The sequence below is a fragment of the Natrix helvetica genome (genome assembly GCF_964273705.1).
Source record: "Natrix helvetica genome assembly, chromosome: 2".
Lineage (NCBI taxonomy): Eukaryota > Metazoa > Chordata > Lepidosauria > Squamata > Natricidae > Natrix > Natrix helvetica.
In genome coordinates, this window is record NC_138552.1 from 131,278,094 (window position 1) to 131,305,142 (window position 27,049).

At 36.7% G+C, this 27,049-nt stretch overlaps 1 protein-coding gene across 3 annotated transcripts in view; it reads left to right on the forward strand.

Moving 5' to 3' along the window:
* The window catches only part of KIF16B (kinesin family member 16B), a 142,789-nt gene that overhangs the window by 42,217 nt on the left and 73,523 nt on the right, over positions 1 to 27,049 (forward strand). For all 3 annotated transcript variants that reach the window (XM_081944677.1, XM_081944675.1, XM_081944676.1), the window contains exons 13-15: positions 15,476 to 15,595; positions 19,618 to 19,669; positions 22,666 to 22,803. In XM_081944677.1, coding sequence (XP_081800803.1) covers positions 15,476 to 15,595; positions 19,618 to 19,669; positions 22,666 to 22,803 — 310 coding nt within the window. The remainder of the gene's footprint in view (positions 1 to 15,475; positions 15,596 to 19,617; positions 19,670 to 22,665; positions 22,804 to 27,049) is intronic.

The window sequence follows — 27,049 nt, forward strand, 5'->3', positions numbered from 1 at the left end:
ATTCTTTCAATTTAAAAACAGATTACCTTAATGTTTTTTACTTCTATTGAGTCCCACCTACATTGGTTTTGGGTCCTTCTAGATCAGAATTTGAAGACTATAAAGAGCTATAAAATGGATAGAAAATTAACTGAAACATACTGTTGGCTCTCACCCATTGTCTTTTCAAGTTTCAAAACTTTTAAGTTGAAGAAAAAAAATTAGAACGGAGACATTACATTTGTTTAGCAGATAAATTTATATTGTTAAGCTCTTGAAGTCTTTTGTGATTATGGCATAAAATATTAATATGACATATAGATGTAAAACATAGGTGGTACCCAACAGGTTCTGACCAGTTTTGGAGAACTGGTAGTGGAAATTTTGAGTAATTCAGAGAACAGGTAAATACCACCTCTGACTGGCCCATCTGTTCTCTGCCTCCCGTCCCAGATGATCGGGAGGGAATGGAGATTTTATAGTATCCTTCCCCTGCCACGCCCACCAAGCCATGCCCACCAAACCACGCCCACAGAACCAGTAGTAAAATCTTTTGAATCCCATCACTGGTATAAAATGCAGATTACTGTATATGAATTAGTGTCCAAAGGGTGAATAGTATATATATTACAAACCCAGTTTAAAAATCATTTAAAATGTCCACTTTACTGAGATCTCCTGGGTAGATGTCACCAACACCCCCTCCTCCCCAGTGGATTATTCAATTGGTGCTGAAATTATGAAAATGTCATGACTTGAATGATAAGACAGAAGATGTGAAGACATGTTAGCACATCTAATCTTAAGGCTTTGATAATATAGACTTGATTGAGTATGTTAAACTTTACAAAATAAACCTCTTTCCACCTACCTTGTTGTGCCATTTACATGATTAAGATATTTAGGGAGGTTCCATCTTTTGATCTGTGATTTCATTTAATAAAGATTTTGCAGTTAGTGTGATGGCCAGCACACATACTTCTGCTTCTTTTATAAAAATAAAATAAATTATGTTTAAAATCTATTACAATAATATTTTTATTAAAGAATGGGAATTTATCCAAATGCATGAGTTGCCAAGAACTGTTTGTTAGACAAGTTGTGATCAGCAAGTAAAAAAGTGTGGGATGGAAAAATATGACAGTTGTTTAAACAGTGTCTGGCATTGAATGCTTCACTTACAAAGAGGGTGAAGGAAAATTTCCAGGCATGCACATTATTTTTCATATTCAGGTGATCATTTTTGGATAGGTTTCATTTATAGACATAGTGATGCAGTGGTTGGAACCTGCTGTAGGTTAACTCACTGCTTACTCCAGGAGTTCAATTCTGAACAGCTCAAGGTTGACTCAGTCTTCCATCCTTCCGAGGTGGGTGAAATGAGGACCCAGATTGTTGGGGCAATATGCTGACTCTGTTAACCGCTTAAGAGAGGGATGTAAACCACTGTGAAGTGGTATATAAATCTAAGTGCTATTGCTAGTTCATCTTTTGACTTAAATATTTATATTTAGTATGTTTTCATGTGTAAGTAGTTCAAGTTAAATTAATCCTCGTGCTGCATTTTGTTCATTTGTTAGAAAATAAGAACTGGTGAAGAATTATAGTGTGTGGATAGACTAGTATGTTTTCTTTTAGACTGTCATGTTGCTGATTTCTGTCTACTAACAGGTTGACATTTTGTCTCCAAATCCATGTAACACAAATCTAACAAGCTGATTGAGAATTATGGCAATGGAGTACAGTAATAAAACCAAGAGCTTAATATGTGATTTAATGTACAATTTAAGATGGCATTGTCTATGTGACATTTGTACAATTCTGTGTTGCTTGTTTAAGTGGGCTAAGTATAATTGGGAACGTTTTTCTCAAATTTGCTCAGAACAGAATGAAAGAAATATATAATAAGCTACCTAAGTTGAACAGCCTTGGTTTACCTAAGTTGATAACAGAGTACATAAGGGGAGCAAGGGTTTTACTAAGCAGATCCATCTAGTAGGTCTAAGAAGAATAACCTTCTCTGCAGTGGCTTCCTCCCTGTGCAACATCATGTCGACAGAGATAAGACTGGTCTCCACTTCGACACTCTTTCTAAAGGCCTTGAAGACATGGTTATGCCAATGGGCCTGGAGACCCCAGAGTGATAGGGAGCCTATCAAGTGGCTCCAGGGTGGGTGTGGGGGGGTCATTTTATATTGATAATTATACAATTTATAATAATATATATTTAAATTATACAATTTTTAATATTGGGGTTTCGTAAGCTGCCTAGAGACACTGAGAATGAGTTAGGTAGCCATATAAATTTTCTTAAGAAATAATAAATATATTCGTAAGTGCAGTATACCCAAAGGCATATGTTTCTTCAATCATGAGTTATGAACAATACTGGCATCTTTTATTTACAAACTTGTATATTCCATTTCTCCATTTGGTTTATTGTAGCTCTACTTGGATTTGCAATATCTATCTCTGCAGAGATTGGGATGAGAATTTAAAGGAATGCTCAGGAATAGCACTAGATATAACTTTAGCTCTTCTCAGGAAATGTAGATTCAGCCTGAAATATCTCCTAGTTGCAGAATGAGCAACATGAAGTAGCCTTCTACACCGTGCACCTTCTTGAGCATACTGAGCTCTGATGACATTGTCTAGCTGCTTCTTCTGAACACCATTCAAGTTCTACGGTATTTAACCCTTGTATCAGGATCACATCCTCCATAGATGGAAACTTTTTCTGTCATATACAGTTATAATCTCTTATGCCTTTTGAAAAAATCCTTGTATAAGTAGTAAGAAGCTCCGACAACATCTAAAAAGACACCAGGACTACACTTTGCGATATTCGACTGCATTCTTTTCCTAAATATATATATATATATATATATATATATATATATATATATATATATATATATATATATATATATATATATATATATATATATATATATATATATATATATATATATATATATATATATATATATATATATATATATATATATATATATATATATATATATATATTTTTGTTAATTTCTGGTTTCACAATACTTCTCCTTGATTTTTTTCTGATCACTAGATGTCACTGCTGATACAGAAATTTGCTTCCCTTGTGTGTGGAACTTTGGTTATATTGGAAAAAAATAAATTGGAATAATCTAGCCTCATATTTTATCTAGATAGCAATTTGAAGAACTGCAAAACATTGTAATAGTTTCAGATTGTATCACAATAATGCATTTCTGGCCCAAAAAAGCATATAAAGCATTATTGCTTGCAGATGCACAGAAACTTGCACAAAGAGTTAAAAATTACTCTCCTTTGTCATTCATTCAAATTACACTGGTAGCAAAAGTGTTAAACATAAGAGGCTTATTTTTTTCCTTTTTCTTTTTTTGAAGATGCTATTTTCATTAGGAGTAATCTCGAGTGACTGCAGAAAAAGAAAGAGTTAATTCTTCCTTTCTGCCTGCCATAATTCTGATAATTATCAGCTTCACTCAATTTTTTAAAATATGCATGTTAAATGAAAAGATTTAACAGTGTTGTATAGTGTAGCCTTTTGTATTATATATTTGTCCAGCTACCTTTTTAAATTGCTAAAAAATTATCCTTCATCTTGTTCTATTTTTCTTAGTATTTTTGAACCTAAAAAAGCAATCCAATATATTTATTGAATGACATACAAGATCTAAAGATATTTTTTTAAATTTTTCTTAGCCCAATTAGGGTTATATTAATCTTTGTGTTCAATTAAAATGTAAGAAACTTTTTAAAATTGTATTTTAACTAATGTCTGACTCACTGGATTCCAGTGTTTTTAGATTGTCGTTGTGAGAAGGAGTGACCCCCTTGAGATGTCTATTTTCTTATTTATTTTCTTGTAGTTATATCTCACTTTCCCTCTAGGTACGTAAGGTGATATACATAGCACTTCTCCAATTTATCCCTGTAACAATCCCATGAGGGACACTAGGTTAAGGCAGTGGCTTGCACTAAGTCATCCTGTCAATTTTGATGACTGATTTGAACTTAGATCTTCCTGATTTTGGTCTAACATCTTAAGCACATGCTTAAGCAAATGCTACGTATTTTTGTGATCTTCCTAAGCTGGGAGATAGTTGTTTCTATAAGCAGTTTAAAATATTAGCGTTCCTTATGTTAAGCATTAGTCCAGTGAAAGTCAAAGTAAATGATTATGCAACATTTTGTGGGACTCATCTGGGAGGATGGAGAAGGGAAGACTGTTCAGTGGATGAGCTACTGTATATTTCCCTAAAACTTTCAAATAAAAAAGCATAACAACAAGAAAGCCTTCTAATCTGACTTGTCAAAGCAAAAAAAGTTTTTTTAAAATAATAAAGCATGCAAGTCTGACCTATATTTAAGAAGCAATATTAATGTGGGTTGTTGGACTGGAAATACATGTTGTGGCTGTCTCACTACCTTTGACTTGTACAATTTGTGTTTTACCGAGCCCTTGAAAATTTGCTATTAGCTTGAGAAATTTAATGCACTCTACCTATTAAATAATTGATCACTTTAATTCTATTTAATTACTTTGTTTCAATTGCATTAAATCAGATGTAATTTTTGTTTTTGTTTTGCCCACTTCTTACTTCTGATCCTACTTTTGGAGTACGGTCTTTAGGATGCCACTCTCAGTGCAAACTTTTGTGCTTTAACCTCTACGTTGGTTTGATGAATTAGTGTGACTGATTTGCTTCTGAGATGTGCACATCTAGGTAGATTGGAATCCTTTGGGGCTGTTTCCCACTTACTGGCAATTGAAAAGCTAGTTGATTAGTTGAATAGAAGATTGACTATAACTACGGGACTTGCAGCAACAGCAAAGAAGTGTGCCATTGCTTGGCCTATTAATATGTACAACATCTGTGGCTGCTTCTATAGACTTTGCTTAAAAAGAGTCATGGCTACGGGAAGAGTATATTTGATTAGGGACTAATAATGATAGACAGATTTTTTTAAAAAAAAACTCTTCCTAGTAGAAATTGCCCACTAGAAATAATTTCCTGTAAATGTTATCCTCCCCAAGTAGACTAGACAGGAAACATGAACAGATAGACTAATCCTGCGGGGTCCTTGGTGCTCTTAAAGAGTTTTCATCATGTCTTCTGACTGCTAGTTGGTGTTCGTAGATGCATTCTGCCAATCTTCTGCCTGTTTGTCCTACATAGTGGTTGCAGCTCTTACGTTGTACAATTCTTTAATTTCACAACTTAGATGGTTAAGTGGCAGATTTAACCATAGTTTCAATTGGGAAAATGTGACCATCTTTCACCAAGCCAAGGCCAAAAATGGCAGGAAATTTCTAGAAGCCTGGCATTCTGAGAAATCAACCGTAAATAGACACACAAACATGAACAACATCTATAGACTATGCAAGAGACTATCACCTAGCCCAAAAAGGAACAAAAAGACCCAAGCACTTCGCCACCAGCAATCAGCACCTACATCAGCATAGATTAACTCCAAGGTTAACATCAGACCAACAATCAAGTAAACAATACACCAAACAAGAAATTGCCAAAGAATCCAACAACAATCAGCCCAACCAAAGGATCTCTAAGGCTACCCTCACCAGCACTGACAGGCAAGCCACTAGAGTATAAACTGACAGCAAACAACACCCTTTACAAACACTGATGGTATTATCCAATTTGGGTAATGAAATGACTGCAAGAAAAAAAAGCAAACCCAGAGAGCATCAAGGACCCCTCATGTCAACCCTGAGCTATAAATATTCTCCTTTATTAAACTAATCCTACTGTATTTTTTTTACTTACGTGTTTTTATCCTGCCTAAATAACTTAAAACTGAAATCCTCCTATTAGGCAGCTCTTTTGTGCCATCTGTTTAACAATCTGAGACTGCTTAAAAACCACAACTGGAAGTGCAGAGATTGCAATTGTGGTACAAAGCAGTCACCTTGATTTTTTGTGTATTGACTGGATAACAACCAGGATTCTGGTCTGAATTGTAGTTGTAGGTCTAGGGTTAACCTTTATGAAAAAACATATTTCAATGACTGTAAAATTGACCATTAAAAAAAACACACCCTATGTTAAAATAGGTAAAATCTACACATTTTAATCTATAATATTTACTCTGAATAGGGAAAATAGGGATAATTCAATGGAAAAAAAAAACCCTAAATGTTGTGGTTAAATAAATTAAACGCAATAAAAAAGATTAATACACTTATGGTAACATAAATATCTGTATAGAGTGAATTCTAATTCTTTCTGTTGAATATAGTAGAATTAAATCTGGACAACATAGCATCTCATTTTTAAAACATAAGGACTTTTTAAAAAATAGATAACAAACTAAAATTCTGGATCCGTTCCTGAAAAACAAGAGAGTAAATTTCTTTCCATTTACTGGTATATAAAATTATCCTTTTTGCTGTGCCCCAGGGTAGTTAAAACAAATCTTTTAATAAGATAACATATTTTAGAAACATCATTCAAAACTAAATTGAAATCTTTAAATACACTTTTCTTTTAAAAGTTACATTGGCATGGTGTTAATTTGATACCACAATAAAGCTATAATAGATCAAGATCCAAATGGGTTCCTATTGGTTCGGACCGGTTCAGTAGAACTGGTAGTAAAAATCGGGGCTGGCTCTCCGAACTGGTAGTACCGGCAGACTGGCCACGCTCCTGAACCAATTCTCTGCCATCTTGTTTTTAAGTTCTGCGCATGCACAGAACAATTTTAATGAACTGTGCATGCGTGCACAGCACTTCCTGCTGCCTACCCACAGGAAAGCATTTGCTGTAGCCTATCTCTTCCTCCCCACCAGCCAGAGTCTCCGAAAGCTGCCAGTATTGCAGCCATGGTGGGGATGAGGGGGCAGCCCAGCAACTTTTGCAGCTGCGTGGCCAGCGGGGTGGGTGGGAGGGAGGTGCAATACGTCGCCGCTTGGATCTTGCCAGGACATCCGCCCGCCCGCCCTCTGGTCCAGAGCACCGGCCCCATTCACTTTCTTCCTTCTGCTGCTGCACTGGGGCTAAGAGTGGCAGCGGCGGTGCCTCAGGAGGGTGGGTGGATGTCCCGGGGTGACTACCTCACTAGTCTCGGCTCCAGCGCAGCGTCTCCCCCTTTACCTCAGTGACGGTTAGCTGTTGAGTGCCCAGCCTGCAAGTCCAGAGGAGAAGGAAGAGAAGTCGGCCATCTGGCATGTCCCCGTTTCTGCCCCCCAGGTGATGGCAAGCATTTAATACTACTTGTAATATTTATAACATAAAATCCTAACCGTAAAAATATGATTATTCAAAACCAAAGTATTAAGACTTTTGCTGAATGGCACATCATACACTGTAATAGGAAATGGGGGGGAGGAGGAAGGAAGGAAGGAGGGAGGGAGGGAGCTGAGAATGAGATAGAGATATGTGTGTGTGTGGATGGACGCGCCTGGGTCCATCCACTGCTTCCACTCACCTCCTCCCCATCAGCCTTTCCCCACTGCTTTGATCAAATCAACAGGAGAATTGCTGAGGCTTTGGCACCCAGCAGATCGGGAAGGAAAAAGTAGGCTTGTGCCAGCGATGGATTTTTAAAGGGAACTGAGTGTGGGAACCCAAAGCCCATGCTATCCGCTTAAAGAGGAAGGGAAGGGAAGGGAAGGGAGGAAGGAAGGAGCTGGAAATCAGATGGAAGGAGGGAGATGGGAATGAGGGGGGAGGAAGGAAGGAAGGATTGCATGTGGCCCCAAATAATTTTTAGGGAGGGAGGGAAGGAGAAAGGAAATATTCTTATACATTATTACTAGTATGTTTATTAAGAAGATACATTCAAATATTAAGAACTGAACACTTTTCTTTCTTTCTTTCTCTACTATATTGTTTTGCTTATTTCCACATTCTTAAAAAAAAAACTTAAATTATCTAAATGGGATCATTTACAGTCAAGTTAACGAATCTGAGCTAAATATTTTGTCATGGAGTACAATCAGTTTTGAACAAGACTTCTAGAGGTCCTTTAGATGTGATTCCTAAAATGTGAGAGAGAGAGACAGAGAAAAAGAAAGAGAGAGAGAAAGGAAAGAAAGAGAGAGAGAAAGAAAAAAAGAAAGAGAAAGAAAGAGGAAGGAAGAGAGAGAGAGAAAGAGAAAGAGAAAGGAGAAGAAGGAAGGACTGCTAACCCTGGCACTAGACATGGTTTCAGAAGACGCTTCTGAAACCACAGCAATCTAGGGCTGGAAGGGATCTCGAAGATCATCTAGTCCAACCTCCTGTCCCAGCAGGAAACCTTATGTCATCGGAATTATTTTGGTGCCTCTAACAGAGAGGAAAATTGCCAGAAAGGAGAAGGAGTTTACTAGGACAAGGCTGCTGTGCAGAGAAAGTCAGAGATAGTCCTTGACTTATGACCACAATTGAGCCCAAAATGTTGGTTGCTAAGCAAGACCAACCAGTTACATGACCATGAAGCCGTACCCACCCAGTCACATGACCAACAAGCCATGCCTATTGTCACATGGCCATCAAGCCACACCCACCAAACAAGCCATGCCCACAGAACCGGTAGTAAAAAAATTTGAAACCCATCCGTGATCAAGACCAAATCATGTTAGTTAAAGAAAACCTTCACATTTCATAGATTGCCAACATGGATCCCCCCAAAAAGAGGGTGAAAATTTGGAAAGCCAAAATGTTAAAAATCCACTTTCCAAGACAGAACGCTTTAACCAAAAAAACAGAGCAAAACCCCAAGCATTTAAGCATTCTGTGTTGGGTATAATATATCTGAAATAATATCTTCTGATGAATTAGCCTTATTTAAAAATTACAAAGGGGATATTTGATATTTCCTTATATCTGGATTAACTGAATTTCCAAAATTATATATTTCATTTCCTTCTGAAAATAAAATATATAACCAATCAAGTAGTCCTTGGTTAATGACAGTAATCCCACGATATAAATCAGTGGGGCAGATGACAGGAACTTGCAAGACCCAGGTGGCTCAGAAGGAATCCTGTAGATGAGTGAGAGGCTGCTGCTGACTGGGAGACCACGTGAGGGACTGGTATTGTGCAAATGTGGCTGGTGGGAGTGGCTGCTGCAGGGTGTGCAAAGGTGTGTGCGGACCAGCACAGTGCAAGTGCAGTGAGGCTGGGGGTGGCTGCTGTCAGGGGAGGGAGAATTACCAGACCAACTTGCAACCTTCCCTGGTGGCTTCCTCATTGAGTTTGCTTGTGGGAAGTCAGCAGTGAAGCTCACAAATAGTACTCATATCATTGTGAGATCCTTCAGCTGTCATAAATGCAAGCTGATTGCCAAGCATCCAGATCACAATCACATACTGCTGGCTTGCTGGGATAACTGGAACTTCAAGAACGGGTTGTAAGAACTATTATTCAGTGCCATTGTAATTTTTAATGGTCGCTGAATAAGTGAACACACACACACACACACACACACACACACACAAACACACTTTTCATGTGATTGACATCAATAGTAACTGCTATAAATTAACACAATTTGTGTTTTAACCAATTAATTTGTTATGCAGGTTTATCTTTTATTGTGACCTGGAGTTTCTGGTTAGGAAGCAGTGAAAAGGAAGGTATCATATTCTAAAAAATGCTGATCCTATGCTGATTGATTAAAGAATATATTTAAGATTTCTCCAGTCACTATTATCTCTCAAAATATCATTGATAGAATAAACACATATGTCCTTCCCTATTTTAAATCTGAGATAGTTCTACATTTTTAATCTTATTTCCAAGATGCTATGTTTGTAGCATTCATTCAAATTATCAGCAAATTCTCTTTCCTTTTCCCATTAAAATAAATTACATGTGCTTATTTTTCTAAGTTCTGTCATTGTTCTGATGTTTAGATTGAGATTTATTTTGCTCTCCAATATATTAGCATTGAAAGCCTCTCTTGCGATGCAGATGGCTACACTTTGGCAAAGTAGTTAAACAAAAACCGAAAAAGCACAAATGTGCGTAGAAAGACCAAATGCTTCCAGCTTAGTTGCTGTTGCATAAAATTCCTTTATCTGTTTTTTTTTTAAATCTACAACAGATTTTTGATTGTGAGCAGAACTAGACAAAATATTGTTAGAGAAATTAATGGAATCTTTGCAGATGTTTGAATAGATATTTATTTAAAAAGGCATTTATTAATTTTGGTCACTTCACTAAAAGCTAATGCTACATGTTCTAAAAAAATAAAGCTACATTGGAATCTATAAAATGCTTCACAATGAAAACTACATTTAGCTTCACTAAAAGCTAATGCTACATGTTCTAAAAAAATAAAGCTACATTGGAATCTGTAAAATGTTTCACAATGAAAACTACTAATACCTCATTAATTATGCCACTGTTCACGAGAATGGGCTTGCTAATTTCCTTGTATGTTAATAAATGTATTTGTGAGGTGAAGTCAGTAAACAGTTCATAGGAGGGAAAAGTAATAAAAGAAAGAATGCATATTACAACATCTATAATGGTTGTAATTCTTTCACATTCTCATCATCATGAAATGAATAGCATAATTAATCCACATCCTTATAACTTTTATTTTAGTAGTTGCTCAGTTGGTCAGAACTGCATGTTACATCTGCCTTTTTCAAACTGACATTCAATTTTGAGGCCTATTGATGTACTTTACTACCATCTGTTTTTTACGGTAAGCTATTTACAGTCTTTGTGGTGTAACATCACGTTCCCTATTTATTTTGCAGCATAATATTAATGGGTTTTCTTGATTGATGAGGATAACATTATTTACAGTATAGAGAGAAAGAGAAATTTAACTAGGAAATCTTAACATTGTGTGGAATAGATATTTTTATGTCTTTAAGCATCAATTTTTTATGTATCATATGGCATTTTGATTATTTCCTTTCCTTTAAAAAAGACATTGTTTTTGTTCTGAACTTGGTACTTTTGTTCCAAATGTAGTACGGTAATAATATGAACAAGCAGCTAATTTCTAAAAATGTGTAATAAATTCTAAAGTCTCTAGATACTAAAACATTATTTTTTGGAAGATCTTAAACCTGCTAGATTAGGATTTGGATTACTCTTTCTCCATGTTGTTATGGTATGCTTTCAATTGATTTTTAATGAATATAATATACTGCACTCTGGTATTCATTTAAATATTCTAGCATTTGTAAATAAAGAGTGTATAATCATATGTACAGGTTTTCAGATATATGTTTTGCTGTAACAGATTTGTATCTTTAGGGATTTGGGAGGTGCCAAGGACAGGAAAAGTTTTAGTAAGGAGGAGTAGGAAGTGGCAAAAAAAGAAAAGCAGGCCAAAGTTTAGAATACTTTTATTTCAACTATAAAAAGATAAGGACTAGAAGATCTCCAAGGTCCCTTCCAACTCTGTTATTCTGTACTCTTAAGTACGTGATGAACACAAAAGGGGTACTAACACATCTAAATCCTGAACGGATGACTGGAAAGACATGCTAAAAACAAGTCCTATAACAAGTCCTTCCATGATTTATTTGCTTGACACATTTTATATGAACAAGACAAAGAATTCATGGTACATTATTATATCCATACCTCAATGAAGGTGGACAAGGATATTATAATTTATTATTTTATTTTATTATTTTATTTGTTTGTATCCCGTCTTTATTATTTTTACAAATAACTCAAGACAGTGAACATATCCAACACTCCTTTCTCCTATTTTCCCCACAAGAACAACCTTGTGAGTTGAGTTGGGATGAGATACCGTGACTGGCGCAAAGGATATTCGTCTAGATCTCTAGGTTTGTTTTGTTTGGTACCAACCCATTGGGGTTTGTTAGATTGTTTCATATGCGAAATTGAGACTTGTGGAAATTATTTTAATTCAAATTTTGTTTAAATTTCCAAAAATCTCATATATTTGAGAGCTATGTTTCATGTTAGGGGGTTTATTTTAGCTTTTCGTTCAAAACAGTTAACAGTTTGACCTATTGCTGATTTACTTGGTCATGATAATAAAGCCTATTGACATTTTTAGGATTTCACTAAGAAATGTTACATTCATCTAAAATATAAAGTACAAACAGAATGGATATATATTTGCAAAAGAGACCATTGAGTAGGGCCAGCTTTCTTTAGTGCATGGGTTTCAAACTCATGCTCTCACATTGTTGTCACATAATGTACCACAGCTTTTTTCCCCCTTTACTAAATTGAGGGTAGGGGGTAGTACAGGCCACACATTTGACTTCCCTGCTTTAGTGTACAGTACAGCTAACATGGTTGTATGTGTGGTATGTATCATGGGAACCACATTTAAGTTTGCTGCCTAGATAAAACATAGCATATATATTTCATGATGCAAACTAATGCTGATTTTGTTTTCTTTTGAACTTTAGAATTCACTAGGTTTACTAGTTAGAAGAATATCCTTGGGTGAGGATGGATACAGGCAAAGTATGTTGGGTTGTAAAGTTCAGTCCAGAAAACAAACATGTGCTGTTTGTTCTTAAGTATTATTAAACTCTAATATTGATTACGTGTCAGAAGGCTTTTCAAAGTTTTATGGATTTTATTTATTAGTTTCTTTCCTTAGTGTGTACTTATTAATTTGATGATGGAAATGCTTTATGTATTAAGAAGGTTATTAAATGCATTGAAAAGTAGCCCAAGAAGATGGATTAGAAGATGGGTTTATTTTAGATTTCTACCTCCACTCTATATACTATATTACAGATCCACTGTGAACACTGTGTGCAAGATGCAGTAGTGTTGTATCAGGCAGTGAACTAAGTTGCTTCAATACAGAAGTATATTAAGCTTGGAGAAAAAATACTCATAATAAACATTTTTAAGCAGCAAGCAGAATTCACACATTTGAGGAAATATAAAACACATCAGCAAAGTTCTTAACTGGGAAGCAGAATTCGCACATTTGTGGAAATATAAAACACATCAGTAAAATCCATAGCGATTTGACCAAAGCCAATTACCTATGACATTTGAGAGAGCAAGGCATTAATTATTTTATGGTGGGGTACACAAAATCAAACTGATTGGTTTTCAAAGGCCATTTCATCTGTCTTTGTAAAAACATCTGATCTTTTTTAATTTGAGAAAAACGTGAGTGTATTTTTGTACTGTCTTGACCTTTAGCTGGTCATTTTCATTTTTGTATTAATTTTCCTATAACTTATAATTTCAACATCATGTCACTGAAAATAAATACATTTATTCCTGTGCGAAAATGCTAGCGTATCATGGCTTTATCCGGGGTAATATAAAATTCTCATATGTACCCAAAGAATCAAAACTAGTAGTAATATATTTATGATCAATATTTTGCTAGAGCAAAATAAGTTGTATTGTTTCTCTATTTCTACTCCATTTTTCTATCCTTTAGCCCATACTTTCAAGAGAGTTGCATTGTCCTGAAACAGTTTTGGGGTTGTTACATGAGATGTGATGGATTGGCAAAAATCATATGGTCCATTTTCCGCAATTTTACCATGAAAGAGCAAACAACAATATGCAGATCTCAGAAAAACAGTACAAAATAGGAAAGGAAATGAAAGGCATGTGATAAGAACAAGAAAATGAAACCTAGCTAAAATTGGTTCACATCAACAATACTAAATATATCATCCCACATTTAACCGGACTTCCGCTATGTCTGCTGCTTCATAGATTGCCTATGTTGTTTAAATTTCACATTTCTTTGATTTTGGAGTTATCATGAACTACATCCAACCATAACTTAGATTTCCCTTTCTTCTTGATCCATTCATTTTTCCTTCATAATTGTTTTAGAGCTCATTCATTCTCTTCATGTGATCAAGTCACCTTTTATAATTATACAATATTCATTCTTTCGTTCTAAATATGTGTGAATTGACTTATGCTTCAGTCACATATTCAGAACCGACCTTTTTCTAAACTGATATTCTCTAAATATCTAAACACTACTAAAACTGTTCTGTTTGTGTATAGTGTTTTACTGGGCAAAGCAATGCACTGTAGGGCAACAACCTTTGCACCAAGGTACCTCAAATGGGCTTATATAGAATGTGTTTAACTCTGCGATCCATGACTCCCATGGAATAAACCCCAAAACTTTAACAAGTGTTATAAAACATTTTATGACATACAATTACCATAAAACATTTTGTGATATAATAGAAAATGTCATAAAACATATCCTGTAGTGAAGGAGCAGTTGCTCAAGTGCCAAACCATAATAGGTAAGTTTCCCCCAAATTGCCTGTTGCTAGACAGACTGAAATTAATCTGTCAGGAGCAATGGACTCTGTCTCGATGTGGGAAAGTAGCATTTGAGCCGTAGATGAGTATGTTCTCACGTTCAATTTTTGTTGCTCTGCTAGGTAATGTAATATTTTAAAGCACAATCAATTGTATTTATTGGTGTTAAAGACTTCATTTATATCAGTTGTCAGACTTAGAGATGCACTGAACTCTATATACACAATCAACCATGCTGGTTGAAGGAAAGGTGGAATTGTAGGTCAGCATATCTAGAATGCCTGTTTTTATGGAGAAACTAATTTATACCAATTAAGACAAAATGAGGCATGAAACTTGTAGGAAACATTAATGTTCAATTCCATTTTTTAAAATACAAGAAGATTAACATTAAATATCTTCTATATGAAATTCAGCTGGTTCTTTTCTTTTGGTGTTTTTTGATTCTAGCAATGCTAGCTACTTGATTTAGTTGCTGTAAATTTTATTTCACATGCATTTTTGCACATCAGCATAGTACGGTATGGAGGTTTTAGCTATAAGATTTTGCAGCCTTAAACTGGAGAAGTGTATTTGATAAGGATGGACTAAAAAATTCTTTCAAATGTATGAAATTTTGGTGATCTGCTATGAGCATATTTTTAGCTAGTGCTTACATCAGTAATATTATGGCATTTGCCCATGTTTAAAAAAAATAAACTGGATTATTGCAATATGTTTTATTGAAGAGTTTTTAGAAACTTTAATACAACAAAATATAATCATCAAATTTGTATTTGGGGTAGGTTTTATGAAAAATACGAATGCTATTCATCTGTATATTTGTTATCAATGGAAGCCCCGAGTACAAATTAAAATTACTTCTAGGAGCTGCAATTTTATTTTTTATGGCTCTATAGAATTCATTGCCATAAGTCAGACATTATGAGTTCAAAAATTATTGAAGGATGATATTAACCATACGCTGTATCAGTCTTCTAGCTCCTAAGTATCTAAATACCAAAGCTTTGATACTTACATGTTATTTCATGCTATTTTGTTTGTTGCATTTCTTTTCTATTAAATAAATAAAATCAACATTCAACTGATTTATGATGATGGTTCACACTATTATGTAGAAATTATAGTCATTTCCATTATTTCTTTTAACACTGATTATTTTACCCTCAGTTAAATTGTATAGCTATTAAATCAATATGCAAAAATGTCTTTAAGAGGGCTTTATCATGTTTGTATTTACAGGAGCAAACTTTAGCTCTGCGGAAAGAAGGAATTGGAGTTGTGTTAGATTCTGAGTTGCCTCACTTAATAGGCATTGATGATGATCTTCTGAGCACAGGTATCATCTTGTATCATTTGAAGGTAATTCAATATTTTTTCTGCTTTCCAGTTTCCAAAAGGACAGTTGTGTTTTTGTACTAATTTATTGTCTGAAAAGCTAAACATCTGTTACTCTCTGCAAAATGGAGATTAATTACTGAATATTTTAACTTGGTTAATATGATTTTATCAGTCATCTACTGCCTATATATCTGTCCTGAGGATTAGTGATAGATGAATAACATTCTTAATTTTATTTGTTCTTAATTCATTTTACTCTGACTATGACTTGTTGATGCTTTGAAACATTTTATTTTATTTTCTAAATAAGCACAGAACTAACAATGAATAATTTCTAACAATATTAGAAACCATATGGTTTTTTAATGAATTTAAGTAAATTAAATAACAAATATTACTAACTATCATGGGAAGCATGAAAAAACCAATGCATCACTAAATATTAAGACCTCTAGTTCCAGGCAAATGTAGTTAAGCATGTATAGGAAGAGAGGATACTAGTATATGCTTTGTATTAAAAAAAAGTGTTATTTTTGAATCTAAAATTCACAATAAATCCAATGAATTCTTGAATTTTAGAATTGAGAGCAGCCTCCTTCCTGTTCATAGAGCTATAGGAAGAGAAATTAAATAAGAGAATTATTGCTATAATTTTCCTTTGTAGCTTGAGCAAAATAACTTTTCATATGCACTCATCATCTTTCAACATAGTACTAAAATATAGGTACCGTATTTTTCGTCCTATGACGCACTTTTTTACTCCAAAAAAGAGGGTGAAAATCTGAGTGCGTCTTATAAGCCGAATGTAGCCACCTGGGTCCACTGTTCCCTCTAAGGTGCGCAGCAACAAAACACCGCGCAGCAGTTTTCAACTGCCGCACGGTGTTTTGTACTGTCACAGGCGCCGGAGGCTGGGGAGGTCCTTTGCAGATGGCTAGAACTGGCCGCCCGCAAAGGAGCTCCCCGGACTTGTTTTGGTGAGCGCGGGGTGAGTGACTCTAGTTCAGCAAAGCAAGCCCGGGGAGGTCCTTTGTGGGTGGCCAATCCTAGCTGCTTGCGCCCGGCGCTGCGGCTAGAATAAACCCTCAAAGCCCCTGCCGCTACTGGAATATCTGCTGCCGCCTCCTCCTCCTCTAACAGCACCACATTTGCTGCCCGATGCTGCGGCAGATTTCCTGACAGTGAGAAGTGAAGCTGCCAAAGCTCCCGCCAAAGCTCCCGACGACGACAAGCCCGTGCCAGAATAACAGCTGCCTCCTCCTCCTCCTCCTCCACCACATTTGGAGTGAAGCCGCCAAAGCTCCCGCTGGCGCCCCCACCCATGGCAGCGGCGGCGGTGCTTCCCCCTCCACTCGGAGCATCTGAGCTGGGCACCGCGTTACCCTGCTGCCCCCTCCTCCTCCGCCGTGCTTTTGAGAAGCCATGAGGCTTTTTTCCCCCTGCTGCTCTCCGCTGCCTTCCTACTGGCTCCCGCCCGTGGCAGCGGTGGCGGCGCGTCCCCCTCCACTTGGAGCATCTGAGCTGGGCACCGCGTTACCCTGCTGCCCCCTCCTCCTCCGCCGTTCTTTTGAGAAGCCATGAGGCTTTTTTCCCCCTGCTGCCCTCCACTGCCTTCCCGCCCGTGGCGGCGGCAGCAGCGCCTCCCCCTCTGTTCGGAGCATCTGAGCTGAGCCCCGTTACCCCTGCCCCCTCCTCCTCTGCTGTGCTTTTGAGGAGCCATGAGCTGCAGGAGCCAGTAGGAAGGCGGCAGAGGGCAGCAGGGGGAAAAAAAGCCTCATGGCTTCTCAAAAGCACAGCGGAGGAGGAAGGGGCAGCAGGGTAACACGGTGCCCAGTTCAGATGCTCCAAGTGGAGGGGGACGCGCCGCCGCTGCCACGGGCGGGGGCGCCAGCGGGAGTTTTGGCGGCTTCACTCCAAATGTGGTGGTGGTGGTGGAGGAGGAGGCAGCTGTTATTCTGGCAGGGGCTCGTCGGCATCTTCAGCAGCAGCCCTGCCCCCTGTGAAAAAACCCGAAGATAGAGCAGATCTACGCAGATGACGTCGCCGCAACATGACTGGAGGAGGAATTCTGGGAGTTGTATTCCACAAGTCTTCAAGCTGTCAGTTTTGAAGACCCCTGGTTTTTTTTTCTAAAGGGTTAGGGGTGCAAGAGTCTTGCAACTTGACAGCTTTAAGACTTGTATGCTTCAGTGCCAGAGTTCCTGAGCCAACATGACTGGAGGAGGAATTCTGGGAGTTGAAGTCCACAAGTCTTAAAGCTGTCAGGTTTGAAGACCCCTGGGTTTTTTTTTCTAAAGGGTTAGGGGTGCAAGGGTCTTGCAACTTGACAGATTTAAGACTTGCATGCTTCAATGCCAGAGTTCCTGAGCCAACATGACTGGAGGAGGAATTCTGGGAGTTGAAGTCCACAAGTCTTAAAGCTGTCAGGTTTGAAGACCCCTGGTTTTTTTTTTCTAAAGAGTTAGGGGTGCAAGGGTCTTGCAACTTGACAGCTTTAAGACTTGCATGCTTCAATGCCAGAGTTCCTGACCCAACATTTTGGTTACTAAGCAGGAGCGTTGTTAAGTGATACTTTATAACACTTTTAATTAAGCGCGTACCTTGAATAAACATAACTTTGAGTTTCAAATAATACTGATTTTGTTGTTGTCTTAGGTGACACCTGTGAAAAAAATTCAGGTGCTGCTCAGGCATAAAAATGTGCCGCTCAAATACTATACTTTTCTGCTCACACTGAAAAAAAATTAGAGGGAACATTGCCTGGGTCATCTAAAAATGGGGGACATAAAATTGTTCTTAAACTGCTGTTAACTTTATACAGTTGATATAAAATATTTTACTACAGTATTTGGTTCAGAATCTTTTTTTTCTAGATTTTCCTCCTTTAAAATTGGGTGCGTCTTATATTCCGGAGCGTCTTATAGGGCGAAAAATCATGATAATTTTATTAATGTTGCTGTTACAGTGCTAAAAATTCATACAAAGTAAAAAAGATTAAAAATTATAGAAAGCACAGAAAAGAAAAATAAATTACAAAAGAAAGAAAAAAATAATATAGTAAAGAAAAGAAATATATAAAGAAACAACTTCATCACAAATGTAAACAATTTTAGTAACTTATTATCTTTTCTTAAAATACAACAGGTGATCTCTTCTCCCTATATCCCATATTTTACCTATAAACAAATCCTTAGAACCTCATTATTCTACCTGTGATCAGCAGAACTCCATTAAAAATACTAGGGATTCCAACATATCTATTTTAATCCTGATCAACTAAGCCAGTTTTATATTTCTTCCTTTTATTTTTAATAATCTTGATCCTTAATCCCTTCAAATAATGGGGACCCCTGCACTGAGGCTTAAAAGAAACTCACCTGATGGTTTCAGAGTTTTCAATGCAAAGGGTTCCTAATACCTGAAAAACAGTTAGCAATAATCTTGACTCAGCAGACTTGATGATGTAAAGAATATTTGGGAAGATTTAAAAGATTTTCCCAAGAATATTTGGAAAAAAGATAACTTTTATTGCAACTTTTAGTTAATTTTATGATTTGATATACAGCTAGTCCTTGGCGTACAACTGGTCATTTAATGATTGTTGAAAATTAAAAGAGGTCTGGTGAAGGTGCCATGGCTGTCATAAAATGTCTGCCCTACCATAAACTGTCAGAGGAACACATTTCAGGCACTTGGGAACCAGCTCACCTTTACAACTGGTTATGGTGTCCCATAGTCATGTGACTGCAATTTGCAACACCTTTTTTTTGTGCTGATTTTCACTAAAAAAAAAAACCCATTCAGAATATTGCATTCACACTTATGACTATGCATTCTCTTAACAACCACAAAATTTGCTTAACAACCATCGTGATTCATTAAACAACTCCCTCAAAAAAATATTGTAAAATCAGCTCTGGTCACATTGGTGTCAGTTTAGGAGTGTAACAACTTATGACCAGAAATCTAGTCCCATTTGCAGTCATAAGTCAAGGACTACCTCTAACTTTAGTGACTATAACATGTCAATGTTTCTTTTTTAGGAGGGCCAAACACATGTTGGCAGAGAGGATGCTGCAAGAGCACAAGATATTGGTAAGTGTGCTCTCTTTCTCTTTTAATCTAATAGCTGTTCCAACAGTTGTTGGTTGCAGGGATAGGGGGGTGGTTTCTAAATTTATAAACTTGAAAGGGAATTTAGAATTACTATTCTAACACATACAAAGGCTGAGATACACATTCTTTATATCCCCCATCCATGGATTAGGGCTATGCATAAAGTACTCATTGCTGTGAGCAAATATGTATTGTAGGATGCTTACAGAAGAAATCATACCTGTGGTTTTTGGAAGAATGGCTGATGTAAATAGAACACTGCATTATTTTTTTTACTAAGGTTTATGGTATTGGAAATAAGCCATTATATTATAAACTTCTTATCCCTGGCCCTTCTCTACTATTTTATGAATTCCCCCCTGTTGCTCTCAGCATAATACTGCATATGAATAAAAGTCTCTGTCTCGTAGCAATGCAGATTTATACATTTTGCTATACTTCTATAGCTCTCAAATTAAAACAGTCTTATATCTCTCTGTCTTGTTGCCGTGCATATGTGTATATAGATTTATAAAAAGATAAAATTCAAAATTAAAAGTTAAAGAGGAAAATAATACAGTTGTTGAAGATGCATGGTATACACACACACACACACACACACACACACACACACACACACACACACACCAGGACAATATATCAGAATTTTGGTTGAAGCAAAAGCAGTAGTGAATAGAAGTTGTACTCCCTACCTGAGAATTTCTTTAGCATAGATTACATAGAAGTCATCCAGAGTTGAGTAGAAAAAAGTGTATATTGCTCAGGGATTCTACTGAGCTATCCCCATGTTGATATCTCTGCTGAGGAAAAGGAATATTTTTATAACACCCTAACAAAACAACATAGGTAATGCCTCCAACTTGCCCAAAGCACAGGTCTGATTAAATTTTGGAACTGTGATTCAAGTAGTCTTCAATTTAGGACTACAATTGAGACCAGAATTTCTGTTGTTAAGTGGTGGGGTCACAACATCCTATGACTGCATTACATAGCAACAACAATCCCAGTACACCCTGTTGCTATTGTTAACTGAATTCCATGGGTCATTAGCCAAGGATCCATCCCAATTTAAGCCATTCCCAGCTTGGTCTATCCCAGAACCTGAGCTTTGGTTCTTCCAAGGTAAGGGACTATTTCTCCTTCATCCCCTGCTACTGCTTATCCCCCCCCCCCCACCCACCCACCTCTGCCCTTTGGCTGTTCTGCACCAAAGGACAGAGTCTGATAACAACCCCAGAACTTCGTTACGTGCCATTGTTACTTGGGATTCATGGTATGCCATGGATTTGGGGTTTAAGAAGTTCCTCAACTTCAGTGCAGAGCCATAGCTCAACAGCATGGCAAGAAACTGCAGCTACCCCAGAAAACCCCAGCTGCTTTAGGAACTCCCAGCCAAATGGCGTAAAACAGCAACCTAAGGAAGCCTAGATGCTCCAGAAAACTGCAGCAGCATGGAGTGATGCTACAGACCAACAGTGTGAAACAAACAACCACCCGGCAATGCAGCACATGGCCATTGTCCAGCAGCCTGGCACAAAACAGCTACCCACAAAGCCCCAGTCACCTCAGCCCAGCTGCCCACACTGCCCTATACTCTGAGACTCCTGCTGTCCTGTACTCTGCCATACCAGATGACCTTTGCTAACTATGCTCCCATTGCTGATGAGGCATGCCCACTCTGGCCCTTTGTGAGATAGCTGTCAAGCTGTTTGAGACTTTCTTCCATAATTCTCTTGAGGAAACTGTCATGTGCGACCTGGGGAGGATAACTAGCAACTGACTCACAAAGGCCAGGGTGGGCATGCGTGGTCAGCAACCGAAGCAAGAAGTTGGCAAAGGGCAGCAAGGGCTGCAGAATGCAGGGGGTCAAAAGGACATGGACGGGGAGAAGATTGGAGGGAATTAAAGCATCCTTGCAGTTGTAACTTCAGGTGGGCTGCAAAGCACCCAAATTTTGCTCGTGTCTGTGGGGGCGCTGCAATGGCTGTAACTTCAGGGACCAGCCATAAGTTCCTTCATTCAGCATCACTATAACTTTTAACGGTTACTGAAAACAATGGTCATAAACCGAAGACTCCCAGTAAAAGAAAGGTGCAAAGCTGAGATAAAGCTTTTAGAGAAAATCCTATGAATTGTGAGTCTGAAATCAGGCTTAGACTGATTTTAAAATCATCATTCCAGATATACCGTCGAAGAAACCATCTGTCCATTTCAAAGGGAAGCATCTGACTTTCAAAAAGAAAGAGTAAAGACATTAAAGGAGTAGGAGCAGCTGCTGGTCATTTTAGAAGAAGAATAAGGGGTGCTGTTTCCACTTAACTGAATGGATAAGACTTCCAAGTATGCATAACCACTCATTAGGTGGAGGAATTATGCATTTTGTAATTCTGAAGGATTTGATTTTACATGCTAACAGAACCAAATTTCGCTATGTTTACATTATAATATTCAGTATATATACACACAGACACACACAGGGTTGGGGGGAGAGGGGATGGGTCTGCCCGAGCGGTGGGCATGCACGCCTACCTCTCACGCAAATGGAGTGTGTGCGCATGTGCTTGCCTGCTGCTCACAAGTGAGAATGAGCGTGTTCTTGCCCCCTCAATTCTGTGTCCTGGTTCCAAATGGCTCAAGGCCTGATAGTGGGCTGCGGCCCAGAGGTTGAGGACCCTTACTCCATATGATTCTCTAACGTCTAACACAATACAATTTTCAGTGACCACTGATATCTAATCAATTTCATGTTGGAATTGTTATTTTTAAAATGTGTACATTTTGATCTATTTCTTTGTTTCTATGTAGACTAGTTTATTTATCTTGCTTATTTATATTCTTCCATTGTATCTGGACAATGCAAAGAAAATATGAAATCTAGGAATTAATAGATGTTAATAGATTTAATAGTAGATTAAAACATCAGGATTAGAAAAATAAAAATCCTATTGTTATTACAAATCTGTATTTTGTTTTAGTGCTTCATGGTCTTGATTTGGAAAGTGAGCACTGCATTTTTGAACACTTCAATGGAACGGTTCATTTAATACCACTCGATGGAGCACAGTGTTCTATAAATGGAATTCAAATCACAGAGGCTACACAACTCAACCAAGGTATTATCCTAGACATTTCTTTGCCTTTTCTCATTTCACATGTCTTTTACATATTTTATTGAAGTTCAGCTGTACAGATGATACATTAATGAGATGCATGTACTGTACTTGTCCAATCCAGCCTTCTCTGGTGCTTTTCAAATGTGTTTAGATTGCATTTTCTATCATTACCAGCTATCAAGCTTTCAGGTCCAATGCATCTGAAAACTGTCGGGCTATGAGGAGGACAGATAGGCAGATAAATATAGTGAGATATTGTGTGTCTACATGTGTGTACTGGTGGTAGTAGAAATTTATTTTAGTGGAGACTAAAACAGTTTGTGATTTCAAGGCATCTTAGGTCTAACCTTTCCACAAAGTGAACAGAAATTAAGTCATCCTAGCCACACATTGGAATATAATAGATGCAAGTACCTCCTGCTTATCTTAGAGAATTTAAGCCTGACATCAGGAGAAGGAAACTTATTTTAATTATTTATTCATCAAGATTTATATGGGCTGTGCGTCTTATGAAAAAGTGACTCTGGGTCGTGTACCATAAGTCTATAAAACAGTTAAGATATTTTTAAAAATTACTATTGAAAAAAATCACAAAAACTAAGAAAGGACAGCAGATGTTAAGAACAAAGGAGCCACCTCAGTTCCTTGCCAGTCCCCTGAAGATTTGACGATGCAAGGATCATTTAATTCATCTGAATGTTTGCACTAACCTTGTGCCTGCAGCAATGTTCAGTTTGCTCAATTTCATTTTCAAAAGTGTTTTGAAAAAAGCGGTTCCATTTTATTTTCCCTTTACCATCCTTATTTCATCACAAAATCTTTCTCATGGCTTCTGAGTATTAACATGAAGGAAGGAGAGAAACAATTGCAAAACTGCTATAGCTTTGCATCTTTTAAAGAATTCAGTTACTCTGAGAAATGTACAGCTTTTCATCAGTTTCCTCACCAATCTAAGGACAAAATCAATATCTCCAGCTGGATTGAGATATTTCAGATGCTTGAGTGTTAACCCCTAACAGAGTATGCATCTATTTGTAATGTGTATTTCTCTCTCAAGGCTTTATATAACATCCACACACTATTTTATTTAACTTTACTATCTGCATACTGAGGTTGATAAGAAGAAATATTATGCAATTTAGGGTTCTTCAATTCTATAAGTATGTTAAATTGAGACGTTTTTATTTTTCTTCATGACATTATGGGCATAATTTTGAGAACACGTGTTTTAGAAGAAAATTTACATATTCTAGATTCACTAAGGCTACTAGCTTAAATATAGACAAATGACAACTGTCATATTTCATAATATATTAGCATTAGCTTTTAAGAATCATGTATTAGAACTATTTGTTAAATATTTTTAAGTCTGGAATTTTTGGACCTTTAAATACCTGTGTCAGAAATTTTTAATTAGCTTCTTCATAGTTAACTGTACCCTTTCATTTGAAAAATAGTATTAATTTGAAATGGTTGGACAAAGGAGGAGTTGGAGGGAACTATATTGTAAAGATAATGAACGGCAATGAGAATAATAAGACAACTTGCTAATAACATGAGGCATATAAGTAGTGTTATACAGGTTTAGAGCCAGTAAACAGAGGAAAGGAAATTCAGAGACAGTTATTGATCTTGTCACAGAGTAAGGTTGTCTAGAAAAAAAAAGTTGCATTCTACTTCCTATTTTAAAAATCTCAAAGGAAGTTACAACCAAAATTGCTAACCTTGTACTAAACAATATTTCCTTTCTATAGATTGTGTCTGTGGGTGGGTGTGGGTGGTTTCAGAAGTGACTTGCCATTTCCTGCTTCCCAGGGCTGAGAGAGAGTGACTGGCCCAAGGTCAGCCAGCAGGCTTCATTGCTAAGGTGGGACTAGATTCTTACGGTGCACTGATTTTAGCCTTATGCCTTAACTATATTAGGCAATCGCTTAGCATAAAACTAAGGTATGAAATTTGCTATTGAAGGAATGTTTTTTCCCCATAGAGTACTTTTACACTAGATATAGAGATACAATACATCAAAGCATAAATTGATTAATTGACAGTTTCTATACCAGGGGCCAATAAGCAATATCCAGGGAGAAGTGGTTTACAAATCATCTTTGTGACTTATGCAAATCTACTTTTGTTTAATTAGTTATATTATATTGTTAGTTAATGAGCCACAATGCATTAGAATATTATTGTCAGGGTGATTAATACGATTATCCTTACTGACTAGGTTATTTATATGTGTATTAAAATATTCCATAAAGTGTGGATCAAAAGACAACACAGTTTCCTAAACAAAATGGAGCTCTTACCCCACACAATGTCTAAGAACTTTTAGCTAATAAATGTTATTAAACTTAAATCAAAATACCTTGTTTTCCAAGCACTAAATGTTCCCAGCCATCTAGTTTACTCCTTAGTGATTTGCTTGCTTGTATTTTACTTATCTTGTTAGCACTCTGTTACTTTAGGCAAGGCTGTAGATTCCAGCTTCCACTGACTTTAAAGTGTGATTTGTTCATTTATTTCACTGAATTTACTGAAATTGCTTATCAGAATACATAGGAATGTAAGTTCGGATTAAAAAAAGTGTCCTATTCTTTTTCAAGTTGTAGTGATGACCATTAATTTTGAAAGCGATATTGCTAGGCTATTACCACTAGCATTGATGATGTTACCTAGTTTGATTATTGAAACGTGTGCAAGAAAACAACCAAGCTCAGAGATCATCAATTACCACTTTGCTGTGATGGGAAAATTCAGTAGCATCAATGACTGTAACAGTGATGCTTGCAAGGTCATCTTAGCTAGGTAATCCTTCTAGTCAGATCAAAAAGGGAGGAGGAGATCTTTGGGTAATATACCACGGGGTGGAAGAAAGATAGGTGGGCTTTTCAAACATCAGACAAAGCAACATATAGGAGAAGAACTTTAAATTCCAAATCAAACTTGGAATAGCAAACCATTTTTGTTTCACTCTGCCTATGTCTATAATGTTTGGATGTGTTAGTATCATTAGTGATTAGATGATCAATTAGTGATGCCAGATATTAAGGCTCACAGTTTGGAAGACTTTCCTCTAATTACAGGGGGAAAGCTTTGAACTTTTAACAAGCAAATCTGAAGACAGAAATATGGCCTGAACAAAGCCCTAATAAATTCTATCAACAAAGAAACCACTACTGAAAGCAAGAAAAATCATCTTTTAGTAGGAGATATATCATTGGAAAATGGAATGTGAGAAGCATAAAACAAGGAGAATTTGAAATTGTCAAAAATGAGCCATTTTAAATCAGATACGTGTTGTACTATTCAGGTCATGAAACTATATACAGGAATAATGAAATTTGACCTACAGAATTTAAGAGTCAGAATATAAGATCAATGCAACAAAGCATGTAATTTATATGAAAGAGAACTAGAGGAGCTATGAATGAGAAAACCGAAGCCAGAAAAAGGTCTGCCATATTTCACTTTTGTATTCACATTCTTTATCCATGTATTATTCTATTTATTTTATTTTATCGTATATATGTAAGTAGTGGGAAGCTGTCATTGGTGTCATGGTTCTGAGTAATGCTCCCAACCAATTCAAGACTCTTGAGGCCTTGGCTTCCTCAAAAATCCAGTTTATTTGGTACATCATATCAGCACAATCAAAGGTGAAACCACCACTGAATAATTCCCGTGTTTTTGGTATAATTAATAGATCGTCAACAAGCACATTTTATCACATTTGATGGACTTGTGACAAAGCAAAGAAATGTTGGGCAAAGATACATAGGTGGTTAGAAAAGATGATAGGGAAACATGTAGATTTCAAACCTGAACTGTTTTTATTAGGTATAATATCAGAAAAACTTGATAAGAAAAGTATGTATTTAATATTACATGTCTTAACAACAGTGAGGATTATTTTTGCACAGTATTGGAAAAATGAAGATATACTGTGAGATGAAGAAATAGTTAAGAATAAATGGATAGATTGACATTGAAAATTAAACAGAAAGAGTATGTAGAATACTGTCAAACATGGAATTTATTTTACCAATGGCTGAAAAAAGTAGGGTGGAGATTAAGAATGTAATTTGTGTGGTTAAATAAATAAAATACCCAGACAACACAATATTTATTAAGCACTAAGAAATGTATAATAATAATTTTAAAAGAATAGATACTGTGCACCCCACTCGTGTCATAGGTTACATTAGCCACCCAAGAAGGTGATGAGCTTCTCAGCACTCCATTTTGC